At 47.9% G+C, this 26,811-nt stretch overlaps 1 protein-coding gene across 1 annotated transcript in view; it reads left to right on the plus strand.

Annotated features, from left to right (window-relative positions):
• NOL6 (nucleolar protein 6) overlaps positions 1-26,811 on the plus strand; it is a 67,342-nt gene that overhangs the window by 23,551 nt on the left and 16,980 nt on the right. Inside the window, exons 15-23 of the mRNA XM_080973427.1 lie at positions 1,103-1,178; positions 3,649-3,789; positions 4,803-4,920; positions 7,081-7,235; positions 9,552-9,715; positions 10,589-10,741; positions 12,391-12,488; positions 23,069-23,193; positions 25,696-25,785. Coding sequence (XP_080829553.1) covers positions 1,103-1,178; positions 3,649-3,789; positions 4,803-4,920; positions 7,081-7,235; positions 9,552-9,715; positions 10,589-10,741; positions 12,391-12,488; positions 23,069-23,193; positions 25,696-25,785 — 1,120 coding nt within the window. The remainder of the gene's footprint in view (positions 1-1,102; positions 1,179-3,648; positions 3,790-4,802; positions 4,921-7,080; positions 7,236-9,551; positions 9,716-10,588; positions 10,742-12,390; positions 12,489-23,068; positions 23,194-25,695; positions 25,786-26,811) is intronic.

Below are 26,811 nucleotides of genomic sequence, written 5' to 3' on the forward strand. Positions count from 1 at the left end.
AGAAGTGGTTTAGTCCTGCTGGCCACATGACCCAGAAAGCTGTTTGTGGACAAATGCCGGCTCGCTCGGCCTGAAAGCGAGATGAGTGCCACAACCGTATAATCGCCTTTGACTGGACTTAACCGTCCAGGGGTCCCTTGCCTTTACCTTTATCTTATACTACAGTCATACCTTGGGTTACAGATGCTTCGGGTTGTGCATTTTCGGGTTGCGCACTGCGCCGAACCCAGAAGTACCAGAAGAGGTTACTTCCAGGTTTCAGCGCTCGTGCATGTGCAGAAGTGCTAAATCTCACTTTGCGCATGCACAGAAGCGCTGAATCGCAACCCGTGTGTGCACGAACGCGGTGCTGCGGGTTGCGAACGTCCCTCCCGCATGGATCATGTTCGCAACCCGAGCGTCCACTGTATTTATAATTTCATAGATCCACTAACTTCTCCCACACTAGCCGTGGCAATGGAACATAAGTTTTTTCTGGAGCAGTGTACCTTTAGTATCAGACAAACCACAGGGTGGGCCTGTTGCTGTCAGCGGCTGTACTCAGGGCTATTCTTCTAGAAAAGGAGGTGCCAGAACTCACCGCGAACGCCCCCTTTGTTTTATTATAATAGCGCCCACCTGAAAGGTGCTGGAACTGAGCTCCTGCGAGTTCTGGCTGAAAAAACGCCCCGGCTGTACTCATAGGCTGTCCTCTGTTGGCAACAGGATACTGGGCCAAACGGTCTGAGCCCACCAAAGCAATTCAGGCAGCAGCTTTGGCTGGTCCCAGAGGAAGTTGGTGCTCTTTCCCCTGTGCCACCGCAACCTCCTTAGTTGCTGATGCCACCATCATCCTGTGAAGGCTGGCGAATTATCTGTCCTAACAGAACGTTGCGTAAAGAAACCCCCATGTTCTACAGCCTCTGCTCACGGGGTGCATCTGTGACTTTTGTGGTTTCACCAGGCATTGAGCCCACGTAGGCTCTCCCAAGCTTTTATCGACGTCTTTGAAAAACCATTAGAAACTTCGTTTAAAAAAAGAAAAGAGAGTTGATTAGAAGAAAGGAGCGCGTTCCCTGTTTAAAAGCCTTTCATGGTTTGGCACTCTCTTATCTCTCTGCAGACACATGGACATTCCGGAAACTTCCATCTGCTACACAGGTGCCCTGCTGGAGCCTGTGATCAAGATGGGGCGTGAAGTAAGCAGGCCCCTTTCTCCCATGTGAATTCATGTCCTTTGAAATGCGGTGGAACTTCCCCTTCCTCTCCTCTCCCCTTGTCCCCACCCCCAGGAAATCTGTTCCATAGGGCACAGGGAAAGCTGAGAAAGTCTGTTTTGGAAGCAGAATGGGAGAGTATGTATTCATGTATGTATGTACAGTCATACCTTGGGTTCCAGACGCTTCAGGTTGCGTTTTTTTGGGTTACGGACCACCGAAACCCAGAAGTACCGGAATGGAATACTTCTGGGGGGTTTGGCGGTCGTGCATGCACAGAAGCGCTAAATCGCACTTTGCGCATGCGCAGAAGTGCTGAATCGCAACCCACGCGTGCGCTGCTGCAGGTTGCGAACACTGTGGGTTGCGAACGTGCATCCCACACGGATCACGTTCGCAACCCGAGCGTCCACTGTATGGATGGATGGATGAATGGATGTATGTATTAAATGTGCATACCGACTTTCATCTGAAGATCACAGAGGGCTTCCCAACACAAAAGTGCAACATGAAAACACAAAATACATAATGAAACAAAATTAAATTGATCACCCCCCTCCTCAAACACTTTTAAAAAGCCGTAGATTGTTGTGCCCTTCAAAAAATGGGAATGCAGGTTCCATTGATCGCCGCCTCCTCTGCCCTCTTACGTCACATCCACACCGTATGTTTAAAGTGCATTGATACCACTCGTGCCTTCCCCCAAAGTATTCTGGGAGCTCTAGTTTGTTAAGGGTGTTGAGAGATGTTTAGCAGATTCCACAGAACTACAATTCCCAGAGTTCCCTGTGAAGAGAGACTGACTGTTATAGCCCTATTGAGAATGGCAACTCTCAATTCTGTGTTGTTGTTTTCCTGGTGTCTGCCTTTTGTGTTAAGGGCAGCTATGAGAGCAACTTCCCGGAATCACTAATTGCAGGTTTTGGATGAGAGTCTGGATACAGAATCTTTGGGTTACGGCTACGGCAAACCTGGACGTGTATACTTCCGGGTTTCGCCACTGTGCATGCGCAGAAGCGCTCAATCGCGGCGTGCACAGAAGTGCGCCTCTATTTACGTAGTTTTCAGAGTGCGAACGGACCCCCGGAACGAATTAAGTTCGTATCCGGAGGGTCCACTGTATTCTCTAGTTTGGTAGTTATCCTCCCGTAAAGGGCAGTGTCTATTGTGCCAAAATAAAAAGGTCAGGTGGTTATGTCACATGGCTGTGTCCAGGCTGGTCTGCAGGTGGCACCCTTCAGCTGCGATATTTCGGATGGGAGTGCGTTGCAATCTCCTTTAGATCTGCTTTCTTTAAGGGAGCGTCAAACAGACTGCCAAAATCCAGTTTCTCCTAAGAAACCAGTGGTCTCACGCTGCAAGTATGCATGGGAGACAGTCTCTTTCCACATGTGTTGTGCATGGTTTCCCCACACATCTGGGCACTCCCTGTGGGACTGGCAGACTTTTCCAGATCTCCCCCCTCACACACACAAAAGTGGAAGGTTGAGGTTTCGGACTGTCCATTTGGCTAACTTAGACAAAAAGCCTCTCCCAAATTCCGGCCGATTCACACTTCTCCAGATTTTCCCCAGCCAACAAATGCAGATTGCTTATGCCATGTTTTATATATTCATGTTCTCCCAACTAGGCCCTTTTGAAAGATATCCTGCTGCAGATTAAGAGGCACAGACAAGATGGATCTTTTGCTATGAGCTGGATGAATATAACTAGTCTTAAATGTTTTGGACTACAGCTCCTGCCTCCCTACCCTCAGCCAGCTATCTCTCTTTAATTTAGTAGCGTGTAAGGGTCAGGAGGGGACGCTGGTGGTGCTCTTTATTGGATGGATTTCCCCCCTAAATTGATTTCTGAATTCTGAATTTATTGTTATTCACATTTTATACTTTTATGCTATTTTTGTTGTTGCACCAATTACCGTATTTTTCGCTCTATAGGACTTACTTTCCCCCCTCCAAAAATGAAGGGGAAATGTGTGTGCGTCCTATGGAGTGAATGCAGGCTTTCGCTGAAGTGTGCACCGACCCCTCTCGCTCTCCAGGATTCAGGAAGCTATCCGCAAGCCCTCGGAGCGCGGCGGGAGTTCCCGCTGGTCTCCGAAGGCTTGCGGATAGCAGCAAGCTCCAAGAGCGAAGGCGAGGTTGCTCGCAACCTTGCCGCCGCTCCCGGACCCGTTCTGGGGGCTGGGGTCGGGGGAAGCTCGGGCTTCCCCCACCCCAGGCCCGTGGCTAAAAATGAAGCCAAGACAGCTAGCGGGATTAAAAAAAAAATTCTTTATCCCCCCCCCCCAAAAAATCTAGGTGCGCCCTATGGTCCGGTGCGCCCTATAGAGCGAAAAATACGGTAAGTGTTTTAAATTTGTTGTTAGCCGCCCTGAGCCCGGTTTTCTGAACCGGGAAGGGCGGAGTATAAATAAAAAAATTATTATTATTATTATTATTGTCTTGAACAGCCGGCAGGTACTGGTGAGGAGGCCATGTTGAGCGTCGTCCGCTCGTACGACGACTTGAGCCGCAAGCTGTGGAAACTGGAGGGGCTGCCGCTGACGGTGACGTCCGTGCAGGGGGCTCACCCTGCCCTCCGATATACCGATGTGAGTTTGAGCCAACGAAGGGGGGCTGTCGGAGGACACGCTCCGTCTGTTTAGACGGGTTTCCTGCGCCAGAATGCACGCTTCCGTGGCAACGGTTTTCGTGGCGGGGCAGATTGCGAGGGAGGCAGGTGCATAAGGAATATTGTGCATTAGGATTTGGCCACCCTGGGGGGGGGGGAATCTGTTGGGATACTGCCAGGGAGACGGGGGCTTCAGGCAGGCCCCCTGCTGGCTCTGGACGATCACCGGTCTCCCATGGAACAGCACCAGTCAGTTAGCGACACAAGGCTCAGATATGTTCCAAGACCCATGCACAACCTTTCCGCAGAGGGTTTAATCATCCACGATGGAAAATTCAGAGAGAGCATATTTACAGCTTTATTCAGCGTAGTCAAGAACAAAGGAAAAACATGACTGCATCCCTTCGTCTCCAGCGAAAACAGGTGGAGACCAAAGGTAGCCAAAGTCTTGGAGCCTCAGCTTCAGGATCTGTCCTTCCAGTGAGCATTCAGGGCTGATTTCCTTCAGAATGGAGAGGTTTGATCTTCTTGCAGTCCATGGGACTCTCAAGAGTCTCCTCCAGCACCAGAATTCAAAAGCATCAATTCTTCGGCGATCAGCCTTCTTGATGGTCCAGCTCTCACTTCCATACATCACTACTGGGAAAACCATGGCTAACTATATGGACCTTTGTCTGTATTTCATTTTATTTTATATGTGTGTGTGTGTGCGCGCGCGCGTGCGTGTGTGTGTGTGTATATATAAATTTATTTATTTATTATTATTATTATCATCAGCCCCCAGTGAATTCTGCCTTTTAAATGTCTAACAAAGGTGTCCCAGAGAGCCATTGGCCACCCAGCTTCCTTGCAGCGCCTTACAATTGGAGACTGGGCATTTTCTGCCAGGGTGTGTGTGTGTGTGTACCTTGAGGATGTGCTGCTACCTCGAGATCATGCACGGGTTCCCCTTTTTCTTGCTCCTCTTAACGTGCCTTCCTGGTTCTTTCTCAGGTCTTCCCTCCGGTGCCCGTGAAACCAGATTACGCCTACCACGCCAGGATTGAGGGCCGGGAGTCTCTTCTGCCCTTGGCGGAGAAGCCATGCCCGGCTTATTTAGCACCAATGAAAGGCAAGGATGGGTAATGTGGGTGACACTGTCTCAAAGTGGGCAAGGGGCATTGTGAGTCCCTCTTACTGCTACTTCATTTTGTAGTAACCAAACAAACCCCTGTGTTTCAAAGAGAACGTCAGCAATGTCTAGGCAACGCAATGACCATGTACATACGCAATAGACAATCTTTTTTTAAATCTTTTTTATTTTCAGTGCAAAATTACAACAAAAATTACAAACATTAAATCCAAAATAAAACTATACAAACAAGAAAGAAAAACACAAAAAAGGAAAAAAGAAAAACACACATCTACAAATAAAACCGTATCTTCATTCTAATCTAGTTATTACATACATATACACGTACTGATTTCCTTCCTTTGTTCTAAGACCTCAACAATTTTACTCTTTCTAAATTGTTGTGTCTAATGTATATTACCTCTATCTTTATACTTTTTACATCATTTTTCTTTAACCCTGCAAAGCATCATTCATTACATAGACAATCTTTATAGAATTCCTTCAAACCGTAACAGGTCCAAAATGAAATCTTTAGTCTCAAAGTCTCTGGAAATCTTTAAATGAAGCGAGGTACCAGACTTTGTAGTGTGACAGACAAGCTGTGAAGCTTTCTGTATTCAGCAGATATGGTGTCCAACACTGAAGAGTGATTCCGGATATAGACTACTGTTCCATAGAATTCTTCGTCAGCGTGGTGGGAGGATATAGAATTGCTTCATAAACCCATCTTATTTCGAATGAATGTATGTAAATGAAAATATCAAATGCTGTGGAACAGTGCTCATGTAATAATGGCACTGTTCCACAGCATTTAATATTTTCATTTACAGTGGTACCTCTGGTTGTGATCTGGATCCGTTCTGGAGCCCTGTTCGCAACCTGAAAGGAACACAACCGGCATCTGCACATGCGGGTCGCGATTTGCCGCTTCTGCGCTTGCGTGTGACGTCATTTTGCGTGTCTGCGCATGCGTGAGCAGCGAAACCCAGAAGTAACCCTTTCCAGTACTTTGGGACGCAACCTGAAAAGACATATCCCGCAGCGTTCACAACCTGAGGTATAACTGTACATACATTCATTCAAAATGAATCAGAGTGGGAAGACCAAAATTTTAATAAGGAATGGGGAAAATTTATAACTTAAGAACCACTGTAAACAATTAAAATTGTTAGTAGGATTAGAATATCACTTGTAATCTAGTGGTGAGTTTTGGACACAATGGCGAGGTAAAAGATTTGGATTATTATAAAAGATGAGGGAGGAAATGATTATAATAATAATAATTTATTATTTATACCCCACCCATCTGGCTGGGTTTCCCCAGCCACTCTGGGTGGCTTCCAACAAAATATTAAAATACAATAGTCCACCAAACATTAAAAGCGTTCCTAAACAGGGCTGTGAAGGCAAGTTTATTTAGTCATTTATTCTACTTAATGAAAATAATAATAATAATAATAATAATAATAATAATAATAATAGTTTGTACCCCATCTATCTGGCTGGGTCTCCCCATCCGCTCTCGGAGGCTTCCAACAAAGATTAAAAATACATTAAAATGTCACACATTAAAAACTTCCCTGAACAGGGCTGCCTTCAGATGTCTTCTAAAAGTCTGGTAGTTATTTTTCTCTTTGGCATCTGATGGGAGGGTGTTCCACAGGGCGGGTGCCACTACCGAGAAGGCCCTCTGCCTGGTTCCCTGTAACTTGGCTTCTCGCAGCGAGGGAACTGATTCACAATAGGACCCACAAAGGGGAGGAGGGGGAAGTCCAGGAGATTCCTTGGAATCTCGTTGGATAATGTGAATGGAAAGTTTCAATTTCAAAAACCAAAAAAATGAATTGAGAAAAAGAGAAGAAGTTAGGTTATCCCTGTCCAGACTGGGGCGCAGCTGATGGAAGTCGCCCCACGCTTCCAAGGCCACATGGGCTTCGGACAACAGCAAGGGGTCTAGGAATACCCCCAAGCTACATACTCGCTCCTTCAGAGGAAGTGTAACCCCATCAACCTTCCAGCCATCTGCTCTAGGGAACACTGCTTCAGTCTTATCTGGATGGAGCCTTATCTGGATCTTCGCCTGCCCTCCTCCTGCTTCCACGCTGCTCCTTGCGCCTTCCGTTAACTCTTTTGCCTCTTCCTTCCCTCTTGCACCAGTGATCTGCCACATGGAGGGCAGCGGCCAGTGGCCTCAGAGCAAGGAAGCCATCCGGCGGGTCAAGGCCGCCTTCCAGCTGCGGCTGGCAGAACTTCTCCACCAGCAGCACCATCTGCTCTGCAGAGCTTCGCCCGCCTACACGGACGTCTATAAGGTAATTGTGCTGGAGGGTGGGTGTGTTCATGCACATTTGGCCCCGCAGGTGCGCAGGAAGGTGGAAGCCGTTGCCTTGCGAAATATGACCAGGGGCCTGCTATCTTGAGAGAGAGAGAGAGAGAGAGAGAGAGAGAGAGAGAGAGAGAGATGGGAAGCAGGGCTCACTCCATCAGTTCCGCTGTGACAGGCCAGCTCCATCAAGTCTCCTCTCCTGTGACCTGGGGGCAGCCATCGCTGGGAGAGATGGAAAGCAGAAGGCTCAGCCAGTCAGCTTTGCTGAAAACCCGGTTCTGCCAGGCTCCTCCTACGCCTGAACTGTGCAAGCTGCCCATTATGAGAACAAATGTTTATATATTTGTGCTTGGGTTTGATTTCTTCCTCTGCCCTCCTTGCACCTTTTCCCTTGTGTGTCGTGTTTCTTTAGAGCATAGGCCTGTGGGCATGGGCTGTTTATAATAATAACAACAACAGTAATTTATTATTTCTACTCCACCCATCTGGCTGGGTTTCCCCAACAACTCTGGGCGGCTTCCAACAGAATACAGTCATACTTCAGGTTAGAGACGCTTCAGATTGCGTTTTTTTGGGTTACGGACTGCCAAAACCCCGGAAGTAGCGGAATGGGTTACTTCTGGGTTTTGGCGGTCGCGCATGCACAGAAACGCTAAAACGAGCCATGCACATGTGCAGAAGCACCAAATCGCAACCTGCGCATGGGGGTTGCAAACATGCATCCTGCACGGATCACGTTCGCAACCCTAGAGTCCACTGTATTAAAAACACAATAAAACATCAAACATTAAAAACTTCCCTAAACAGGGCTACCTTTCAGATGTCTTCTAAAAGTCAGACGGTTGTTTATTTCGTTGACATTCCTTGACTACTGAGAAGGCCCTCTGCCTGGTTCCCTGTAACTTCGCTTATTGCAGTGAGGGAACCGCCAGAAGGCCCTCGGAGCTGGACCTCAGTGTCCGGGCAGAACGATGGGGGTGGAGATGCTCCTTCAGGTATACTGGGCCGAGGCCGTTTAGGGCATTAAAGGTCAGCTGTATTGCTTTAACGTCACTTTGGGAGCAGGGCTGAAGAGCAGTATACAGGTGCTCTCAATACACTATTATAACCATTTCACATGCAGACGACTCCTGATAAATCTGAAGCAAATTCAGAATATTGCCCCTAGCTTTGGGCAGCTATTCCACCCTGCTGTCCTCAGCAGCGCCCAGCACCACACGTTCCATAATCTTGAAGGGATTTTGGCTCTCTGGGACCCTTTTCCTGCCACAAACTTCGCTTGGCTTTGTGGTTGTGGTTGGTGGACTCATCTCTGAGCCGCTCGCACGGAGAGGATGACTCTCTAAGGGCTGAGATTCAGGACTTCTGGCTTTCTGGTGTGCATCTTGCACCACTCTTGTGTAAAGTTCACCATCAGGTCCAGAAAGGCCACCTTACCCTGACTTTTTGGTGCAAATTGGTCTCTTGCCTCCTTCCTTTGCGCCCTAATTGTATTTATTTATTAAATTTGTATACCCATCATAGCTGTCAACTTTTCCCTTTTCTTGCGAGGAATTCTATTTTAATAAGGAAATTTCCCTTAAAAAAGGGAAACGTTGACAGCTATGATACCCATAGGTCTCAGGGCAGTTGACAACATAAAATTACAATATAAAAAACACAGAATACATAATAAAAACACAGAATACATAATAAAAACACAGAATATATAATAAAAAACACAGAATATATAATAAAAACAAAAAGCCAAGACAACCCAATGATCTTCCCTTCCACAACACATTCAAAAGGGCACCAGGTGTCCATAAGCCAAAGGCCTAGTTGAAGGGGAATGTTTTTGCCTTGAACTTCTGCTGCTCCTGAGATTTTCTTTACTTTTGCGCTTTTAATTTAACATTTCTAATTTACTGCACGTGGCTCTGAATTGCGATATTTTATGGAACTCGCCCTGGGGTCATTGGGTGAAGAGCAGGTTTTCGGCATGGACCCAAGACGGTGGGCTGATGTTGGATGTTGGAAGATTCAGGACTGTGGAACTCCCTCCCACAAGAGACAGTGATGATCACAAACTTAGATTAGGGAAATGTATGGAGGAGAAGGCTAGGAATGGCTGCTAGCCATGATGGCTGTGCCCTGCGCTCCAGGGTCAAAGGCAGCAAAGCTACAGAATCCCAGTTGCTAGAAACTGCAGGATGGGAAGGGAGGTCTTGTGTTCGAATCCTGATCACTGGTTTCCCCCGGGCTGATCCATCAGGCTTTTAAGAAGCAAATAATTTCCCCTCCTGCTCCTCCTCTTTCTCAGGACGGCTATGTCTTCCGCCTCCAAGTGGCCTACCACCGAGAGCCCCAAATCCTGAAGGAGGTGGTCACCCCCACAGGCATGCTGAAACACGAGGTCACGGAAGAATCCGTGCAGCTGGAAGTGGAGACCCTGCACCTGCCGTTCTTGACCAGCTCACTTCATGGGTAAGCGGGGAGAATGATGCCTGCGACACACAATGGCCGTGGTATTCCCCTGAATCCCAATTGATGGGAATCACAAGGGCAGAGAGCATGGCTTGCGCAGTCCAGTCCTCCTTGCGGGCTTTCCACAATGCACACTTAATAATAATAATTAATAATAAATAATAATGCCATCCATCTATCTTGGGAGACAATGGAGGAATGTGCCTTTGGGGGTGAAGTCAAACTATTGGGAGGTTCAGAACCTGCTGTGGCTGTAGAGACCGATGTGGGAGAGACATGTTTTGTTGCAGCTGGGGCAAATGAAGGCGTCCAGTTGTCCATGGCATTTCTTCTCTCTGCACTCCTCCCAGTGGTCAGTCCTCCTCTGGTCATTGCAGCAGCAGCAGCAGCAACAACAATTTATTACTTATACCCCGCCCACCTGGCTGGGTCTCCCCAGCCACTCTGGGCAGCTCCCAACAGAATATTAAAAACACGATGAAACAGCAAACAATAAAAACTTCCCTAAACAGGGCTGCTTTCAGGTGTCTTCTAAAAGCCAGATAGTTGTTTATTTCCTTGACATTTGATGGGAGGGCGTTCCACAGGGCAGGCGCCACCACCGAGAAGGCCCTCTGCCTGCTTCCCTGTAACCTCACTTCTCGTAGGGAGGGAACTGCCAGAAGGCCCTCGGAGCTGGACCTCAGTGTTCGGGCTGTACGATGGGGGTGGAGACACTCCTTCAGGTATAGAGAGATTCCCACTCGGCAGAGTTGATGTCGCCAGTCATCATAATAATAGCTTTTTTGGTTTGCTTTCCATTGCCTTCGGATTATGGTGATGTTGCCGGCAGATTTGGCAACGGGTCTCAAATTGTTTGCTTCCTCCCTACAGCCTCCAGCAGCAACATTCTGCTTTCAGTGGCTGCTGCCGTCTCGCCAAGCGCTGGATCAGCGCTCAACTGCTGAGCGACAGCGTCTCGGAGGAATGCGTGGACTTACTGGTGGCCTCCCTCTTCCTGTCCCCAGCACCCTTCACTGTGCCCAGGTAAGGGCCCAGCCAGCGGGACACCTGCTTCACAACCACCTGAGTCTGTTACACTCCTTTTTTAATTGCTCCTTGGTCAGGTTTTGACGTCCCTTCCATGAATAGGAGCAGTCTACCTGTGAGTGCTGGGGGCAGCACCATCTTGTGTTTGTGGTGTTCCCAAAATACGAACCTACCCTGAACATGATCCTTGCTGGATCAGACCCCACAGCACTTTTTATCCTAAAAGGCAAGGGGTTCGACGGGATGACCCTTTGGTCATGTGGCTTAGGGCCCTCGTATTTACGGGACCATATGAATTACCATAGTTTAGAGGTCCTGGGCCCTAAGGAAGTCAGACGATCCTCCACCAGGGCCAGGGCCTTCTCAGTGATGGCTCCCACCTGGTGGAATGCTCTGTCCCATGAGACTAGGGCCCTTCAGGATTTAACCTCCCAAAGGGAAGGAAACTGCTGAAAAGGTTTGCTGACCCCTGGTCTAAACCACGGAGCCTCTTGATCAAAAGGTCAGTGGTTCGAATTCCCGCAACAGGGTGAGCTTCCATTGCTCTGTCCCAGCTCCTGCCAACCTAGCAGTTTGAAAGCACACCAGTGCAAGTAGATAAATAAGTACTACTGCAATGGGAAGGTAAACGGCATTTCCGTGCGCTCTGGTTTCCGTCACGGTGTCCTGTTGCGCCAGAAGTGGTTTAGTCCTGCTGGCCACATGACTCGCAAAGCTATCTGTGGACAAACGCCAGCTCCCTCGGCCTGAAAGCGAGATGAGCGCCGCAACCCCATAGTTGCCTTTGACTGGACTTAACTGTCCAGGGGTCCTTTATCTTTTTTAAAAAACCTTTTAAGTCAGGTTTGTTTCAACAAACTTGCCCAGTTAGGTGAACAGACCTCCTCTGCCTGGACTGTTCGTTTCGTGTTCTTTTTAAACATCTACTGTTGGACTGCTTTTAAAATTATTCTATCTCTTTATAAGAATACAGTCATGCCTCATGTTACAGATGCTTCAGGTTGCGTCCTGCGGCAACCCGGAAGTACTGGAAAGGGTTACTTCCGGGTTTCGCCGCTCACGCATGTGCAGAAGCGCTAAATTGCACCGCGCACCTGAGCAGATACGGTGCTTCAGGTTGCGCTCTTTTCAGGTCGCAAATGGGCCTCCGGAACAGATCCCGTTCGCAACCAGAGGTACCACTGTGTGTCTTTCAGCTGGCTTGCGACCTGTATATGAAATGAATATAATACACAGTAAAGGTAAAGGGACCCCTGACCATTAGGTCCAGTCATGGGCGACTCTGGGGTTTCGGCACTCATCTCGCTTTACTGGCCGAGGGAGCCAGCATACAGCTTCTAGGTCATGTGGCCAGCAGGACTAAGCCGCTTCTGGCGAACCAGAGCAGCGCACAGAAACGCCGTTTACCTTCCCGCCAGAGCGGTACCTATTTATCTACTTGCACTTTGACGTGCTTTTGAACTGCTAGGTTGGCAGGAGCAGGGACTGAGCAACGGGAGCTCACCCCATCGCGAGGATTCGAACCACCAACCTTCTGATCGGCAAGTCCTAGGCTCTGTGGTTTAACCCACAGCACCACCCGTGTCCCTATAATACACAATACAGCTAGAATAATGCTGCCCTTCGTGACTCTTCTCTCCCTGCAGCTCCCCGCAAGTGGGATTCCTTCGGTTCCTTTTCCTGCTCACCACTTTTGACTGGAAGAACAGCCCCCTCATCGTCAACCTGAATGCTGAGCTGAACGGTGAGAGAGGTGGAGGGAGGGACAGTAGAAACAGAGAGAGCCTGCAGGATCAGGCCTGTGGTCCCTCTTTCCAGCACCCTGTTCTCACAGTGGCTGATGAGATGCCGGTGGGAAACCTGCAACAGGATCTGAGCACAAGAGCCAAAACTCTCTCCTTCAGCGGTTTCTAGCACCTGGGATTAATAGAATCAGAGAATTGTAATAATAATTAATAATAATAATAAATTTTTAATTATACCCCACCCTTCCCGGTTCAAAAACCGGGCTCAGGGCAGCTAACAACAAATTTAAAACACTTAATTATAAAAACAGCATAAAATACAGTCTAAAAACATGAATGACAATAAAATTCAAAAATCAAAAATCAATTAGATAATCCCTAGGGCTAGCTGGCTGAATTGGTCCTACTTGGGCCAGCGAGGAGACCAGGGGAGAATTAGCTGTGGGGTCTCAGAGCGGGTGATCATAAAAGGGGAGGGGGAGGGAAGAGAAGGGAAATAAAAGATCAGGCTGAGTTCAAATTAAAGGCCAGTCAGAATAGCTCTGTTTTACAGGCCCGACGGAAGGAGGTTAAATCCTGCAGGGCCCCTGGTCTCATGGGACAGAGCATTCCACCAGGTCGGAGCCATCACTGAGAAGGCCCTGGCCCTGGTGGAGGATAGTCTGACTTCCTTAGGGACCGGGACATCTAAACTATGGTTATTCATGGACCTTAAGGTCCTCTGCGGGGCAGACCAGGAGAGGCGGTCCCGTAGATACGAGGGTCCCGTAGATACTTGTAGAGTTGGAAGGGACTGTGTGTATGTGTGTGTGTGTGTGTGTGTGTGTGTGTGTGTGTGTAATCTAGTCCAACCCCCTGCAATGCAGGAATATTTTTGCCCAGTGTGAACACACGACTCTGAGATTAAGAGTCTCATGCTCTACCGACTGAGCTGCTCCATCATATTTTGAAATTAACAGGATGAACAACTACCGTATTTTTCGGTCTATAGGATGCACTTTTTCCTCTTCAAAAATGAAGGGGAAATGTGTGTGCGTCCTATGGAGTGAATGTAGGCTCCTTGGTTTCGCAGCGACGCGCCTGACCTGGAAGCCAGAGGCCTCCAGCTTTGCTAAAGGGGCGCTGCGCCTTCTCCCTCTCTCTGCATCACCTCTCCTGTGAAGGAGAGGTGCTGCGCAGAGAGAGAAGGCGCAGTGCCCCTTCAGCGATGCACCTGTCCTGGCTTCTGTTTTAGCCCTGCGCAGCCTCTTCGGGCAGGGGGAGCCTTCATCCCACTGCCCTGAAGAGGCTTGGCGCGGTTAATCCAGAAGCCAATCCAGAATCCCTCTTGCTGTTCTGGCTTCTGGGGTTCAGAATAATTTTTTCTTGTTTTCCGCCTCCCAAAACTAGGTGCGCCCTATGGTCCAGTGTGCCCTATGGTGCGAAAAATACGGTAATACATAGCCTGGTCACATAGAATCATAGTTGGAAGGGACCCTGAGTCTCATCTAGTTCAGAAGCATCTTTTCCTCTGACTGTGGAGGCAGAACTGAGGAGCCACTGATAGCCTCTCTTCCTCCATGAATTTGTCTAACTGTCCTTTCAAGCCGTCCAAGTTGGTGGCCTCCTGTGGAAGTGAGTTCCATAGTTTAGGTGCTGCGTACTTCCTTTTATCTGTCCGGAATCTCCCAACTTCCAGCTTCACTGAGTCTTCCTTTCCTTAGGGAAGCCTCTTTCATGCTGAGCATTCCCTGAGGTTTCCTTGCCATAGGGCTCGTCTTGGAAGAGTTAAGAGGCCAAACCTTCCTTGTTAGGATTAGTACGATGATTTCCTGGTTTCCTTTCGCCTTCCTTCCAAGGAGGGCTTAGCAACCTGATCCCCGCAGTGAAGCCAGGTGCATTTGCAATTGCAATCCAGCTTGCCAAACCTCCCTGCTCCTTTTGTTGCAAAGAACATCCGACTTTGCTGTGTTAACATCGCCCAGAGCGTGCTAAATCGCTCTTTTCTTCTCGTTGTTTGGAACATGAGAAATGACTTGGCCGGGTTCTGCATTCCATCTCCTGCCAGTACCCCAGAGAGATGCCTCTGGGAGGTTGCAGGCAGAGCAGGAAAGGAGTTGCTCTCGTTGTTGGTGGCCCCAGAACCTGCTATTCAGAGGTATACTTCCCTTATACATGGAGGCTTCATTTTCTTGCTGCGGTAATGGCAGCGGATAGACCTCCTTGTTGAATTTACCTTGGCTTTCCCCCTTCATATATATTTTTTTTAAGGGAGGATCTTGGAGTCCAGCAAGACATGGGTTGAATTTCTCGTGGCTTTTTAAAGAGATGTCTGATTTGGCCACAGTGATACATGCCTTAATTGCTTCCCGTTTGGATTACAATAACATGCTCTTCCTGGGCTGCTGCCTTTAAAAAGTGCTATGAAACATCAACAGACCCAAATTGCTGCAGCCAGACTATTGACTGGGGCTGGTTATAGGGAGCAGGCGACTTCCTTGTTACAACCGTTCCAGTAGCTTGTTGTTGTTTAGTTGTTTAGTTGTGTCCGACTCTTCGTGACCCCCTGGACCAGAGCACGCCAGGCACTCCTGTCTTCCACTGCCTCCCGCAGTTTGGTCAAACTCATGCTGGTAGCTTCGAGAACACTGCCCAACCATCTCGTCCTCTGTCGTCCCCTTCTTCTTGTGCCCTCCATCTTTCCCAACATCAGGGTCGTTTCCAGGGAGTCTTCTCTTCTCATGAGGTGGCCAAAGTATTGGAATCTCAGCTTCAGGATCTGTCCTTCCAGTGAGCACTCAGGGCTGATTTCCTTAAGAATGGATAGGTTTGATCTTCTTGCAGTCCATGGGACTCTCAAGAGTCTCCTCCAGGACCAGAATTCAAAAGCATCAATTCTTCAGCGATCAGCCTACTTTATGGTCCAGCTCTCACTTCCATACATCACTACTGGGAAAACCATACCATTCCTGTAGCTACCCATCTATTTTTGGCTCCTCATTCATCTGCAAATCGGTTCCTGTAAGAACTGCCACCCCCTTCTGGTCTCTTCTGGCTAATTTAAATGCTGGAGGAACCTTTGCAAGGACACTGGCCAATTTAGACAGTTTCCCCATTCCTTGCAAAAATAAGATACTTAATCTTGGCTGGCTTTCTACCGAGTTCTTTGCAAAGACATTTCCATCCTTAGTATTTTACCTTTCCTACCACCTGCTTCTGTCCACACACAGCTCACGAAACCAGTTAGTTCCTCATTTAGAAGTCTTGTCTAGATAAGCTTGGTTTGCACCTAGTACTTATTTTAGATCATCTTTCTTTTTTAAATGACATTAGTAAATGTCAACAGTTCAGAAACTGGGAGGGGGAGACCAGGCTGTCCACTGATTCAAAGGTCTAGTTGAAGGAGGTACAGTGGTACCTCGGGTTGCATACGCTTCACGTTTCAGACTCTGCTAACCCAGAAATAGTGCTTCAGGTTAAGAACTTTGCTTCAGGATGAGAACAGAAATCGTGCTCTAGTGGCGCGGCGGCACAGGAGGCCCCATTAGCTAAAGTGGTGCTTCAGGTTAAGAACTGTTTCAGGTTAAGAACAGACCTCCGGAACGAATTAAGTACTTAACCTGAGGTACCACTGTATAATTCTCTGTCTGCTGACCCAAACCACCTCCTTATTCCAAGGCAAAAATAATTCCAACCCCATGGAGTTGAGACAACTTATATCATTTACCTGCTCTGCGGTTCTGCAATAGGCGTTCTGTTTGCTTGCCGAGTTTGAAAAGTAGCACATGCGTCGAAGCTCGTAAACGTCTCAAGAGTGAGTGCCTGTTATCTATAATATTTGGATCATTCAGCCTTGTGGAAACACAGATGGCTCATTAATGATATGGGAAGCAGATCTGAGCTTTGATGTGCCATATGTCATAAAGCCTCGCTTAAGACTGTCTCCACCAGAATTAAAGCTTTCCCATAACTGGTGCCTTCTCCCACTTAATCTCCGCTGCACATATAAAACACTCAGCATGCTTTTGGCAAGAGGGTCGAATGAAAACGCTGACATGTCAGAGATTTGTGAGGTCATCCCCAGATTTTGGACGCAGGAACGCTAAGCAATAAGCCAGATAACAGGGCTCTTCTCTGCCAGTGCTGCCTTCCATGGGCACATTCCCCAAAGAACTGAAAATTTTAGCATGCGGACAGTAGACAATACCTTGCTTTACTGCCTAGCCACGGAAAACTGGGGGTCTGTTTGCTCTCGTTACAATACAATAATCTTTATTGTCATTGTCCCATACAGAACAACGAAATTGAAAAATCTACATAAGACATTCAAAAACCAACAAGCCTGCTATCCCAGCTATCCCAACCTGGTTAGCCCCCTAAAAACTCTGATACCCCATTTTTAAATACAATATACTCCCACAAAGACTACCTTAAAGGTAAAGGGACCCCCTGACCATTAGGTCCAGTCGTGGCCGACTCTGGGGTTGCGGCACTCATCTCACTTTACTGGCCGAGGGAGCCGGCGTACAACTTCCGGGTCATGTGGCCAGCATGACTAAGCCGCTTCTGGCGAACCAGAGCAGCGCATGGAAACGCCGTTTACCTTCCCGCCAGAGCGGTACCTATTTATCTACTTGCACTTTGACGTGCTTTTGAACTGCTAGGTTGGCAGGAGCAGGGACCGAACAACGGGAACTCACCCCATCGCGGGGATTCAAACCGCCAACCTTCTGATCGGCAAGTCCTAGGCTCTGTGGTTTAACCCACAGCGCCACCCGCGTCCCTAAAGACTACCTTACACTGTGTTTAAAACCAAAATCACATTTGGATAGAACCTGTTTCTCAGGCAGCTAGTCCTAGTCTTTATAACCCTGTACCTTCTTCCAGAAGGCAGAAGCTGAAAGAGATCATTTTCGGGGTGCGCACTATCCTCCGCTGTCTCTGCAGCTTTCTTATGGCACCTGGAAGCGTAGATTTGATCCAAGGTGGGAAGAGTGCACCCAGTTATTCTCTCCGCAGTCTTTACAACCCTGGACAGCATGGTTTTCCCCCTGACCGTGCAGCTCCCAAACCACACACTCAGACTTAATAACATAAGAAGGCCCTGCAGGAACAGGCCAATGGCCCATCTAGTCCAGCATCCTTGATCCCACAGTGGCCAGTTGGATGCTTGTGGGAAACTCGCAAGCAGGATTCAAGCACAAGAGCAACTCTCCCCTGATGTGACTTCCAGCAACAGGTACAGTGGTACCTTGGTTCTCGGAACTTAATCCGTTCTGGAACTCCGTTCCAAAACCAAAACGTTCCAAAACCAAGGGGGGCTTTCCCATAGAAAGTAATGCAAAATGGATTAATCGGTTCCAGACATTTAAAAACCCCTAAAACAGCAATTTAACAGTTTACCTCTATTGTTGTTCTGTTAATGGTTCTCTTGGCCTTGCAGCTTTTATCCATTTCCGCAGTCACACAATCAATCAGTCGCTGAACTGCGTTCCCCACAGTCACAAAAACAAAAAATTCAATAAAAATGCAAAATTAATAGCAAAAGCAGACAGACCTCAGCGTAGCACTCAGAACGGAAGCGTTGCACTCAAAACGGAGCACGTTTGACTTCTGAAGAAGTTCACAAACTGGAACACTTACTTCCGGGTTTGCAGCGATCGGGTTCCAAGTTGTTCAAGAACTAAGGCGGGGTCAGCAAACTTTTTCAGCAGGGGGCCGGTCCATTGTCCCTCAGACCTTGTGGGTACTGGCTGTTTGCAGATTAGTTGCGCTGTAGAGAACTTGCGCTACAGAGACCACACATTACAAGGAACGCAAAATAACCTTTTGCTAGGTTTTAATAACAAAAACAAAAACTCCTTTTACATTAATTATAATATATCAATAAGCATGACCCAACCACCAGGATACTGAAAGAACTAGGTGCTGCTCTTTATATACTATACCCAATTGCTGACACAGCTTAATTATCACACCTTAACAGCACCTGCTATACTGCTTCACAGCTGTAAAACTAGGTCACGTTATTTGCTCTGGCCCTTAAAGAAATACACATCTTGTGGAACAATAATGAACCTTCAGATTTAAAGAGACCATTCAACAGTGGGGGGCCGGACTATATTTTTTTTTGGGGGGGGGGGAAATGAATGAATTCCTATGCCCCACAAATAGCTCAGAGATGAATTTTAAATAAAAGCACACATTCTACTCATGTAAAAACATGCTGATTCCCAGACCATCCGTGGGCCGGATTGAGAAGGCGATTGGGCCGGATCCGGGGCCTTAGTTTGCCTACCCATGGACTAAGCTGTTCGGAAACCAAGGTACCACTGTATTGAGAAGCATTGCTGCCTCTGGCTGTGCCTGTTTTGACTGACTACAAGAGCGGAGCGTGTCCCCAGTTTTAACCCGAAATAAATGAATATAGAAGGACAGAATATTTCTATGCCTAATGAACAGTGTGGTCAAATGAACAAATATTGGGCTCAGAAAGGTGGCTTCAACTTCCATCGCCCGCCCCAACCTCTTCCAACCAATTACAGTGGTACCTCAGGTTAAGTACTTAATTCGTTCTGGAGGTCCGTACTTAACCTGAAACTGTTCTTAACCTGAAGCACCACTTTAACTAATGGGGCCTCCTGCTGCGGCCGTGCCACTGGAGCATGATTTCTGTTCTCATCCTGAAGCAAAGTTCTTAACCTGAAGCACTATTTCTGGGTTAGTGGAGTCTGTAACCTGAAGCGTATGTAACCTGAAGCGTATGTAACCCAAGGTACCACTGTATTCAGACAATCCACACTCTGCCTCTCCAGCAACATAGATCTGCTCTTGTAATCTGCCTCCACGCAGCCTAATCGAGGGGCAGCTAGATGGTGGGAAGAGAGTTCATTTAATTTTTATCATGGCATTTGGAGGAAGGAGTCTCTTTCTCTGTGTTGATCAGAGGCTCAGGAAGCAGCATCACTGCCTTTTTTCAGATTTGCAGATTCCGAGGCAGACAGGAGCAAAGGTTATCTCGTTCACCTCCTGACTCAGAGAAAGGAGTGTCTGCTCCCAGTGCTCCAGAGCCTGACTTCTGTATTAATGAAACCAGAAGCCTGGGCACCATTTTGCTAAAGAGGCCTGCAGTCCAAATATTTCCTCGTGAAACAACTCGACAAGATTAATCGTCGCTTTTCTAGGAGCTTGTAATTTCCTGCCTTAAAGGTCCATTAAAGTATAGCACAGCAGGAACATCCCGTCCTCCTTATCTTGGTGCAGAACAGAGCATTCTGAAAAATTTCAGCTGTCCTTTTTTAAAAAAAAAAAAAAGATCTGAGTGGCAGGTTTCTAGTTCTCATGGCTGTGAATGAGGAGGTGTTTGGATTTGATATCCCGCTTTATCACTACCTGAAGGAGTCTCAAAGCGGCTAACATTCTCCTTTCTCTTCCTCCCCCACAACAAACACTCTTGAGAGGTGAATGGGGCTGAGAGACTTCAAAGAAGTGTGACTGGCCCAAGGTCACCCAGCAGCTGCATGTGGAGGAGCAGGGAAGTGAACCCGGTTCCCCAGATTACGAGACTACTGCTCTTAACCACTACACCACACTGGCTCTCATTAGACTACAAGCGTTATTCCAATCCTACAAACGATTTTAACTGTTTACAATGGTTCTTAAGATAAGTTATAAATTTCCCCCATTCCTTATTAAAATTTTGGTCTCCCTGATTTCTGATTCTTCCGGTCATTTTAGCCATTTCAGCATAATCCATCAACTAGATCTGCCATTCGTCTCCGGTAGGGACTTTATCTTCTTTCCATCTCTGGGCCAATAATATCCGTGCGGCCGTGGTCGCATAAATGTATAGTCTGCTCCCTTGAGATTTCGGCACCTAGAATTCCTAAAATAAAGGCTTCAGGTTCCCAGATGACAATGAAGGCAGCACCGAACCACAAAGCCACCGAACCACAGTGAAGGTGTGTTTTCAAAGTGTGTGTGTGCAATAGCCAGCGAGGTGTCCGACTCAGATTTCTAGACCTTGGGTTGGAGTGGGGCTCAGTGCTCAGTGTTTCTCCATGCCTGGCAAAATCTGGATAAAGTATTTCGGTATGCCGATGTGATCTATTTGCACCTTTGATGCAGATTGCAGAATTCATCCTGTTCTCCAAAACTTCACTCCTTTTTTTAAAAAAACTGCTTCATCTCCAAGATGAAAAGACCCTGGGTTGGCTGGTGCTGGGGCTCTGTAGGTTTATTTTTTCTTCATATTTTATTAAAAGTTTTCAGCATACAGTCATACCTCGGGTTGAATATGCTTCATGTTGAGCGTTTTCGAGTTGCACTCCGCGACAACCTGGAAGTAACGGAGCACGTTACTTCCGGGTTTCGCCGCCCGCGCATGCGCAGATGCTCAAAATGACGTCATGCGCGGAAGCGGTGAAAAGCGACGTGTGCATGCGCAGACACGCCGTTGCTACTTACGTTTGCTTCTGGATGCGAAGGGGCTCCGGAACGGATCCTGTTCGCATCCCGAGGTACCACTGTATAATGCAGTAAAAACCAAATAGAAATACGACCAAAAAAAAAAATCAGAAAAAGGAAGAAAAAGACGTAAGAGGAGAAGAAAAGAGGGATGTCAGGGAACTGACATCGGAGCTAGAGGCGGAGGGAAGGCTCTCAAATGATGCTGGAGAAGGGCCCAGCAGGGAGAGAGGCAGCTCCGCAGATGGGGAAGCAAATCAGCGCTACACCAGGGATAAGGAGGGGATGATGGGGGAATCGGCGAGAGGGCTCCAGGACTCTTCACCGGACACCAGCGGGGAGAGCACTGGTCCCCCGCTACCCACGCCCACCCTGCGCAGAAGACTTCCGCGCAGAGAGAGTAGGAGGAGACTGGGTGTCAAACAACTTTTATGTTGGAAAAGATTTAAGAAACGCCCACTGACGGATTCTGCTAGCGACTGAGGCAGCCACGAAGTGAAGGGCTGCCCAGACTGAAAGGTTTACCAAGGCAACAAAGCCTGGAGAGGCGGCAACTTACGCACGAGCAACCCATACTCATTATAAAGGAGAAAAAGAAAAAAGAAAGAAAAAGCAAAGAAATACAACCACAACAAATCTATCCATCTATCGTCCTCTATCTCTGCTATATCTTAACTCTCAATCCGCATACCGAGAAGTGAATCTTCACAGCTCTCAATAGATTTCCATATTGTCGGTGTGCATATATTACGCCTTTACATCCTCCACCATGGGTCCAAGGCTTCCCAACCTGGTGCCCTCGAGGTGCAGTTGGACTGCAGCTCCCACCAATCCCAGCCCAGCCCATGGTCAAGGGATGATGGCAGCTGCATCCCATCACCATCTATCTGGAGGGTCGCAGGTGTGGCATAGGTGGATCGTGCCTCTGTAGGGGAATGCAGGCAGCTTGTGGGCGGTGCTTGTGGTTCGGTGCTGCCTTCATCGTGATCTGGGAACCTGAAGCCTTTATTTTAGGAATTCTAGGTGCCAAAATCCCAAGGGAGCAGGCTATTTATGCAACCACGGACGCACAGATGTTATTGGCCCGGAGATGGAAAGAAGATAAATCCCTTCCAGAGAAGAATGGCAGATCAAGTTGATGGATTATGCTGAAATGGCTAAAATGACCAGAAGAATCAGAAATCGGGGAGACCAAAATTTTAATAAGGATTGGGGGAAATTTATAACTTAGCTTAAGAATCATTGTAAACAGTTAAAATCGTTTGTAGGATTGGAATAACGCTTGTAGTCTAATGGTGAATTTTGGACACAGTGGAGAGGTAAAAGATTTGGATTATTATGAAATATGCAGGAGGAAATGACGAACAATAGGACCCACAAAGGGGAGGAGGGAAATCCAGAAGATTCCTTGGAATCTTGTTTCTATGTGGTATAAGGTAAAGGGTAAAAGGACCCCTGACCATTAGGTCCAGTCGTGGCCGACTCTGGGGTTGCGGCGCTCATCTCGCTTTACTGGCCGAGGGAGCCGGTGTACAGCTTCCAGATCATGTGGCCAGCATGACTAACCCGCTTCTGGTGAACCAGAGCAGCGCACGGAAACGCCGTTTACCTTCCCGCCGGAGCGGTACCTATTTATCTGCTTGCACTTCGACGTGCTTTCGAACTGCTAGGTTGGCAGGAGCAGGGACCGAGCAACGGGAGCTCACCCCGTCGCGGGGATTCGAACCGCCGACCTTCTGATTGGCAAGTCCTAGGCCTTGTGGTTTAACCCACAGTGCCACCCTATGTGGTATATGTGACTGTAAAATTTTAATCTGAAAAACCAAATAAATACATTAATAAAAATAAATAAATAATCGTGATCTGGGAACACGAGGAACTCACTAGTTTAGAATCTAGCCCTGTGATGTCTACACTGGTGGGCAGCTGCAGCTTCCCTAGGCAGGGGACATGCCTGACCAGCCCTACCTGAAGATGGCTGTGATTGAACCGGAGTCTTCCAGTGAGATGGTCCTTCTTTTCTCTTGTCTCTTGCATCGAGTGTTGTAACAGGAGGGCGCCAGAGAAACTTTGTCTGCCCCCCCCCCGTTGCAGCGACTTCTGCTGTCTGACGCCATGATGTTTTTGCATCCAGATGCAGATTACGTGGAGATCAGGAACCATTTTGTGGCCGCCCAGCCGCGCCTCCCCGTCATGTTCATCGCCACCCCCAGGGACCGCCAGGACTCGGCGTGGACCAAGGAGAAGCCCTCTGCACAGGTGAGCCCAGCTGCAGCCTTCATCCCCTGGTTGGGCAGGTCAAACCTTTACTTCTCGGGCTCTTCCGATCTGTCCTCTCTCATTGAAGCCTTTTCAACACTGCTAAAATTGAACACAGCAAAGGATGTTTGAGGTGGCAGTACGTGGGTTTTCCCCAGTGCTTTTTATCTGTGGGGGCTGCAGGGGTGTGCATACGCTTAAACATTTTGTGAATCTAAGTTTGGCCTCATTGAGGGGGCAATATGAGTAAGAAAATGAGAGAAGCCCTAAACATTTTTTTAGAAAAAAAGCACTGGTTCTCCCCTTCCTCATCTTTTTTTTAATATACAGTGGTACCTCGGGTTACATACGCTTCAGGTTATGTACGCTTCAGGTTACAGACTCCGCTAACCCAGAAATAGTACCCCGGGTTAAGAACTTTGCTTCAGGGTGAGAACAGAAATCGTGCTCCAGCAGTGTGGCGGCAGCAGGAGGCCCCATTAGCTAAAGTGGTGCTTCAGGTTAAGAACAGTTTCAGGTTAAGAACGGACCTCTGGAACGAATTAAGTACTTAACCCGAGGTACCACTGCATACCGTATTTTTCACTCCATAAGACGCACCAGACCATAAGGTGCACCTAGTTTTGGGAGGAGGAAAACAAGAAAAAAAATATTTTGAATCCCAGAAACCAGAACAGCAAGAGGGAACTGGCTTCTGGGATAGCCTCTGGCTGTTCTGGCTTCTGGGATAGCTGCGCCAAGCCTCTTCAGGGCAGCGGGATGAAGGCTCCCCCTGCTTGAAGAGGCTGCGTGTGGCAGAAGCCAGGAGAGGCGCTTCGCTGAAGGGGCACTGCGCAGTTCTTCCTCTCTGCGCAGCGCCATTCGCTCCATAAGACACATTCACATTTCCCCTTACTTTTTAGGAGGAAAAAAGTGCATCTTATGGAGCGAAAAATACGGTATCTAAATTTTTTATTAGTTTTTTGATGTATCATTTTCAACAATTAAACATACTTTTATATCTTATACAATTTTTTGACTTCCATCAATCACATCTGAAGATTTTTCCAATCTATTCATTTAATATACATTTCTAGGTTAGGCTGACTGGTGCAAGGTCACCCAGTGAGTTTCGTGACGGATTTGGGGATTTGAACCCTGGTCTCACAGGTCCTAGTCTAGCCCAGTGTCTCCCAAGCTTTTTCAAGCCACTGCCCCCTTGGTTCTATAAACTCATGCCCACTGCCCCCTACCGCACCCTATGAAAAAGCCTTTATTCATAATGGCACACCCCACTCAGGAAGGTAAAAGGTAAAGGGACCCCTGACCATTAAGTCCAGTCATCGTCGACTCTGGGGTTGCGGCACTCATCTCACTTTACTGGCCGAGGGAGCCAGTGTACAGCTTCCAAGTCATGTGGCCAGCATGACTAAGCCGCTTCTGGCGAACCAGAGCAGCACACGGAAATTCGTTTACCTTCCCACCAGAGTGGTACCTATTTATGTACTTGCACTTTGACGTGCTTTCGAACTGCTAGGTTGGCAGGAGCAGGGACTGAGCAACGGGAGCTCACCCCGTTGCAGGGATTCGAACTGGTGACCTTCTGATCAGCAAAGTCCTTGGCTCTGTGGTTTAACCCACAGCGCCACCCGCGTCCCACTCAGGAAGGTAGCAACACAATAAAATTCAAAGCAGTAGCAGTTACACCTTCATTTGGAATCCAATTTAATTCAACTTTTTAAATATTATTGTTTTATTGAAAGAATTTCCGTTATAAAGAAATAAAGCGGTACAGAGGAAAGGAGGGGGGAAAGAATAAAGATGTTACACACACACACACACACACACAGTAGTTTCTTTAATTCAACTCAATGATCCAGTGCTATCAGCTTTTTAGAGTCTGATGGTCATTTACACCTCCTGCACCTCCCTGCCGCCCCCTTACTTCTTGGTGCCCCTCTAGGTTATTTCCCGCCCCCCGCCACGGGACGGTGCACCCCACTTTGGGAACCCTGTTCTGACCTCTACACCGCACTGGGCCTCTCCTTTTGAGGAAGGGTCTGGAGGCAAAGGCACCACCTTGGAGAGCCAGTGTGGTGTAGTGGTTAAGAGCGATAGTCTCGTAATCTGGGGAACCGGGTTCGCGTCTCCGCTCCTCCACATGCAGCTGCTGGGTGACCTTGGGCTAGTCACACTTCTCTGAAGTCTCTCAGCCCCACTCACCTCACAGAGTGTTTGTTGTGGGGGAGGAAGGGAAAAGGAGATTGTTAGCCGCTTTGAGACTCCTTAAAGGGAGTGAAAGGCGGGATATCAAATCCAAAACTCTTCTTGGGCCGGCTGCCTCCGAACGTCCTTTGCTCTCCTGCAGAATCGAGCCAGGCCTTGCAAAGGTGGTGGTGGGGGGTCCTTCCAGATGCACTGGCCCTTGCCAAGTGCCCTCGCGTGCCCACCATCGGCGCTGGCTGTGAACGGTTCTTAAAACCTCCCCTTCTCTTCTGCCTCTTCTTCTCCACCCCACACCAGGTCCTACAGCGCCTCTTGGTTTTAGCTCAGGAATCTCTTCAGGTTTTGGAGAAGCAGCTCATGGACCCTCTGGGAAGCCAGGATGTGAAGGCAAGTTTATTTAGTCATTTATGCTATTTAATGAAAATAATAATAATAATAATTTATTATTTGTACCCCGTCTATCTGGCTGGGTCTCCCCAGCCACTCTGGGCGGCTTCCAACAAAGATTAAAAGTACATTAAAATGTCACACATTAAAAACTTCCCTGAACAGGGCTGCCTCCAGATGTCTTCTAAATGTCAGGTAGTTGTTTATCTCTTTGACATCTGGTGGGAGGGCATTCCACAGGGCAGGTGCCACTACCGAGAAGGCCCTCTGTCTGGTTCCCTGTAGCTTTAAAACATTAGACATTGTAAAACATTAGACATAAAAATTTTCCTGATACAGGGTTGTCTTCAGATGTCTTCTAAAAGTCAGATACACTGAGGTACCACTGTAGTTATTTATTTCCTTGACATCTGATGAAAGGGCGTTCCATAGGGCAGGTGCCACTACCAAGAAGGCCCTCTGCCTGGTTCTCTGTAGCTTTGCTTCTCGCAGTGAGGGAACTGCCAGAAGGCCCTCGGCGCTGGACCGCAGTGTCCAGGCAGAACGATGGGGGTGGAGACGCTCCTTCAGGTCTTGATTGGTATAACACTGTGTCTGTCTGTCTGTCTGTCTGTCTGTCTGTCTGTCTGTCTGTCTATCTATCCATGAAATCATAGAATTGGTTGTCTATTCCAACCCTCTGCAATGCAGTCAACAAAATAGCCTATTCAAAGCTGTTCTGTAGTCTTGTTGGCCAACCTGGACCTGTCAAGGAGTGACAGACTTGATTGGGAGGGGGTTGGCCAGTGAAGCAAGTGGCAGGAGGGGCTGATGACCCCCTAATGTTCAGTGAAAATCTACCCTCTTGTTGCTTGTCCATGAAAACTAGTCAGCAGAGAAGACGCCTTTGCCCTCTTCCATTCAGCCATTCAGGTTTCTGAACCCTCCCTCGTCCTTCTCTTTCCCACGGCAAACACACACAATTCCTTCAACCTTTCCTCTTGGGACTTGATTTCCTCCTTTCGTTTCATTTTTTAAAGGTAAGTT

The sequence above is a fragment of the Podarcis pityusensis genome, assembly GCF_964106645.2.
Source record: "Podarcis pityusensis genome assembly, chromosome: 11".
Classification (NCBI taxonomy): domain Eukaryota; kingdom Metazoa; phylum Chordata; class Lepidosauria; order Squamata; family Lacertidae; genus Podarcis; species Podarcis pityusensis.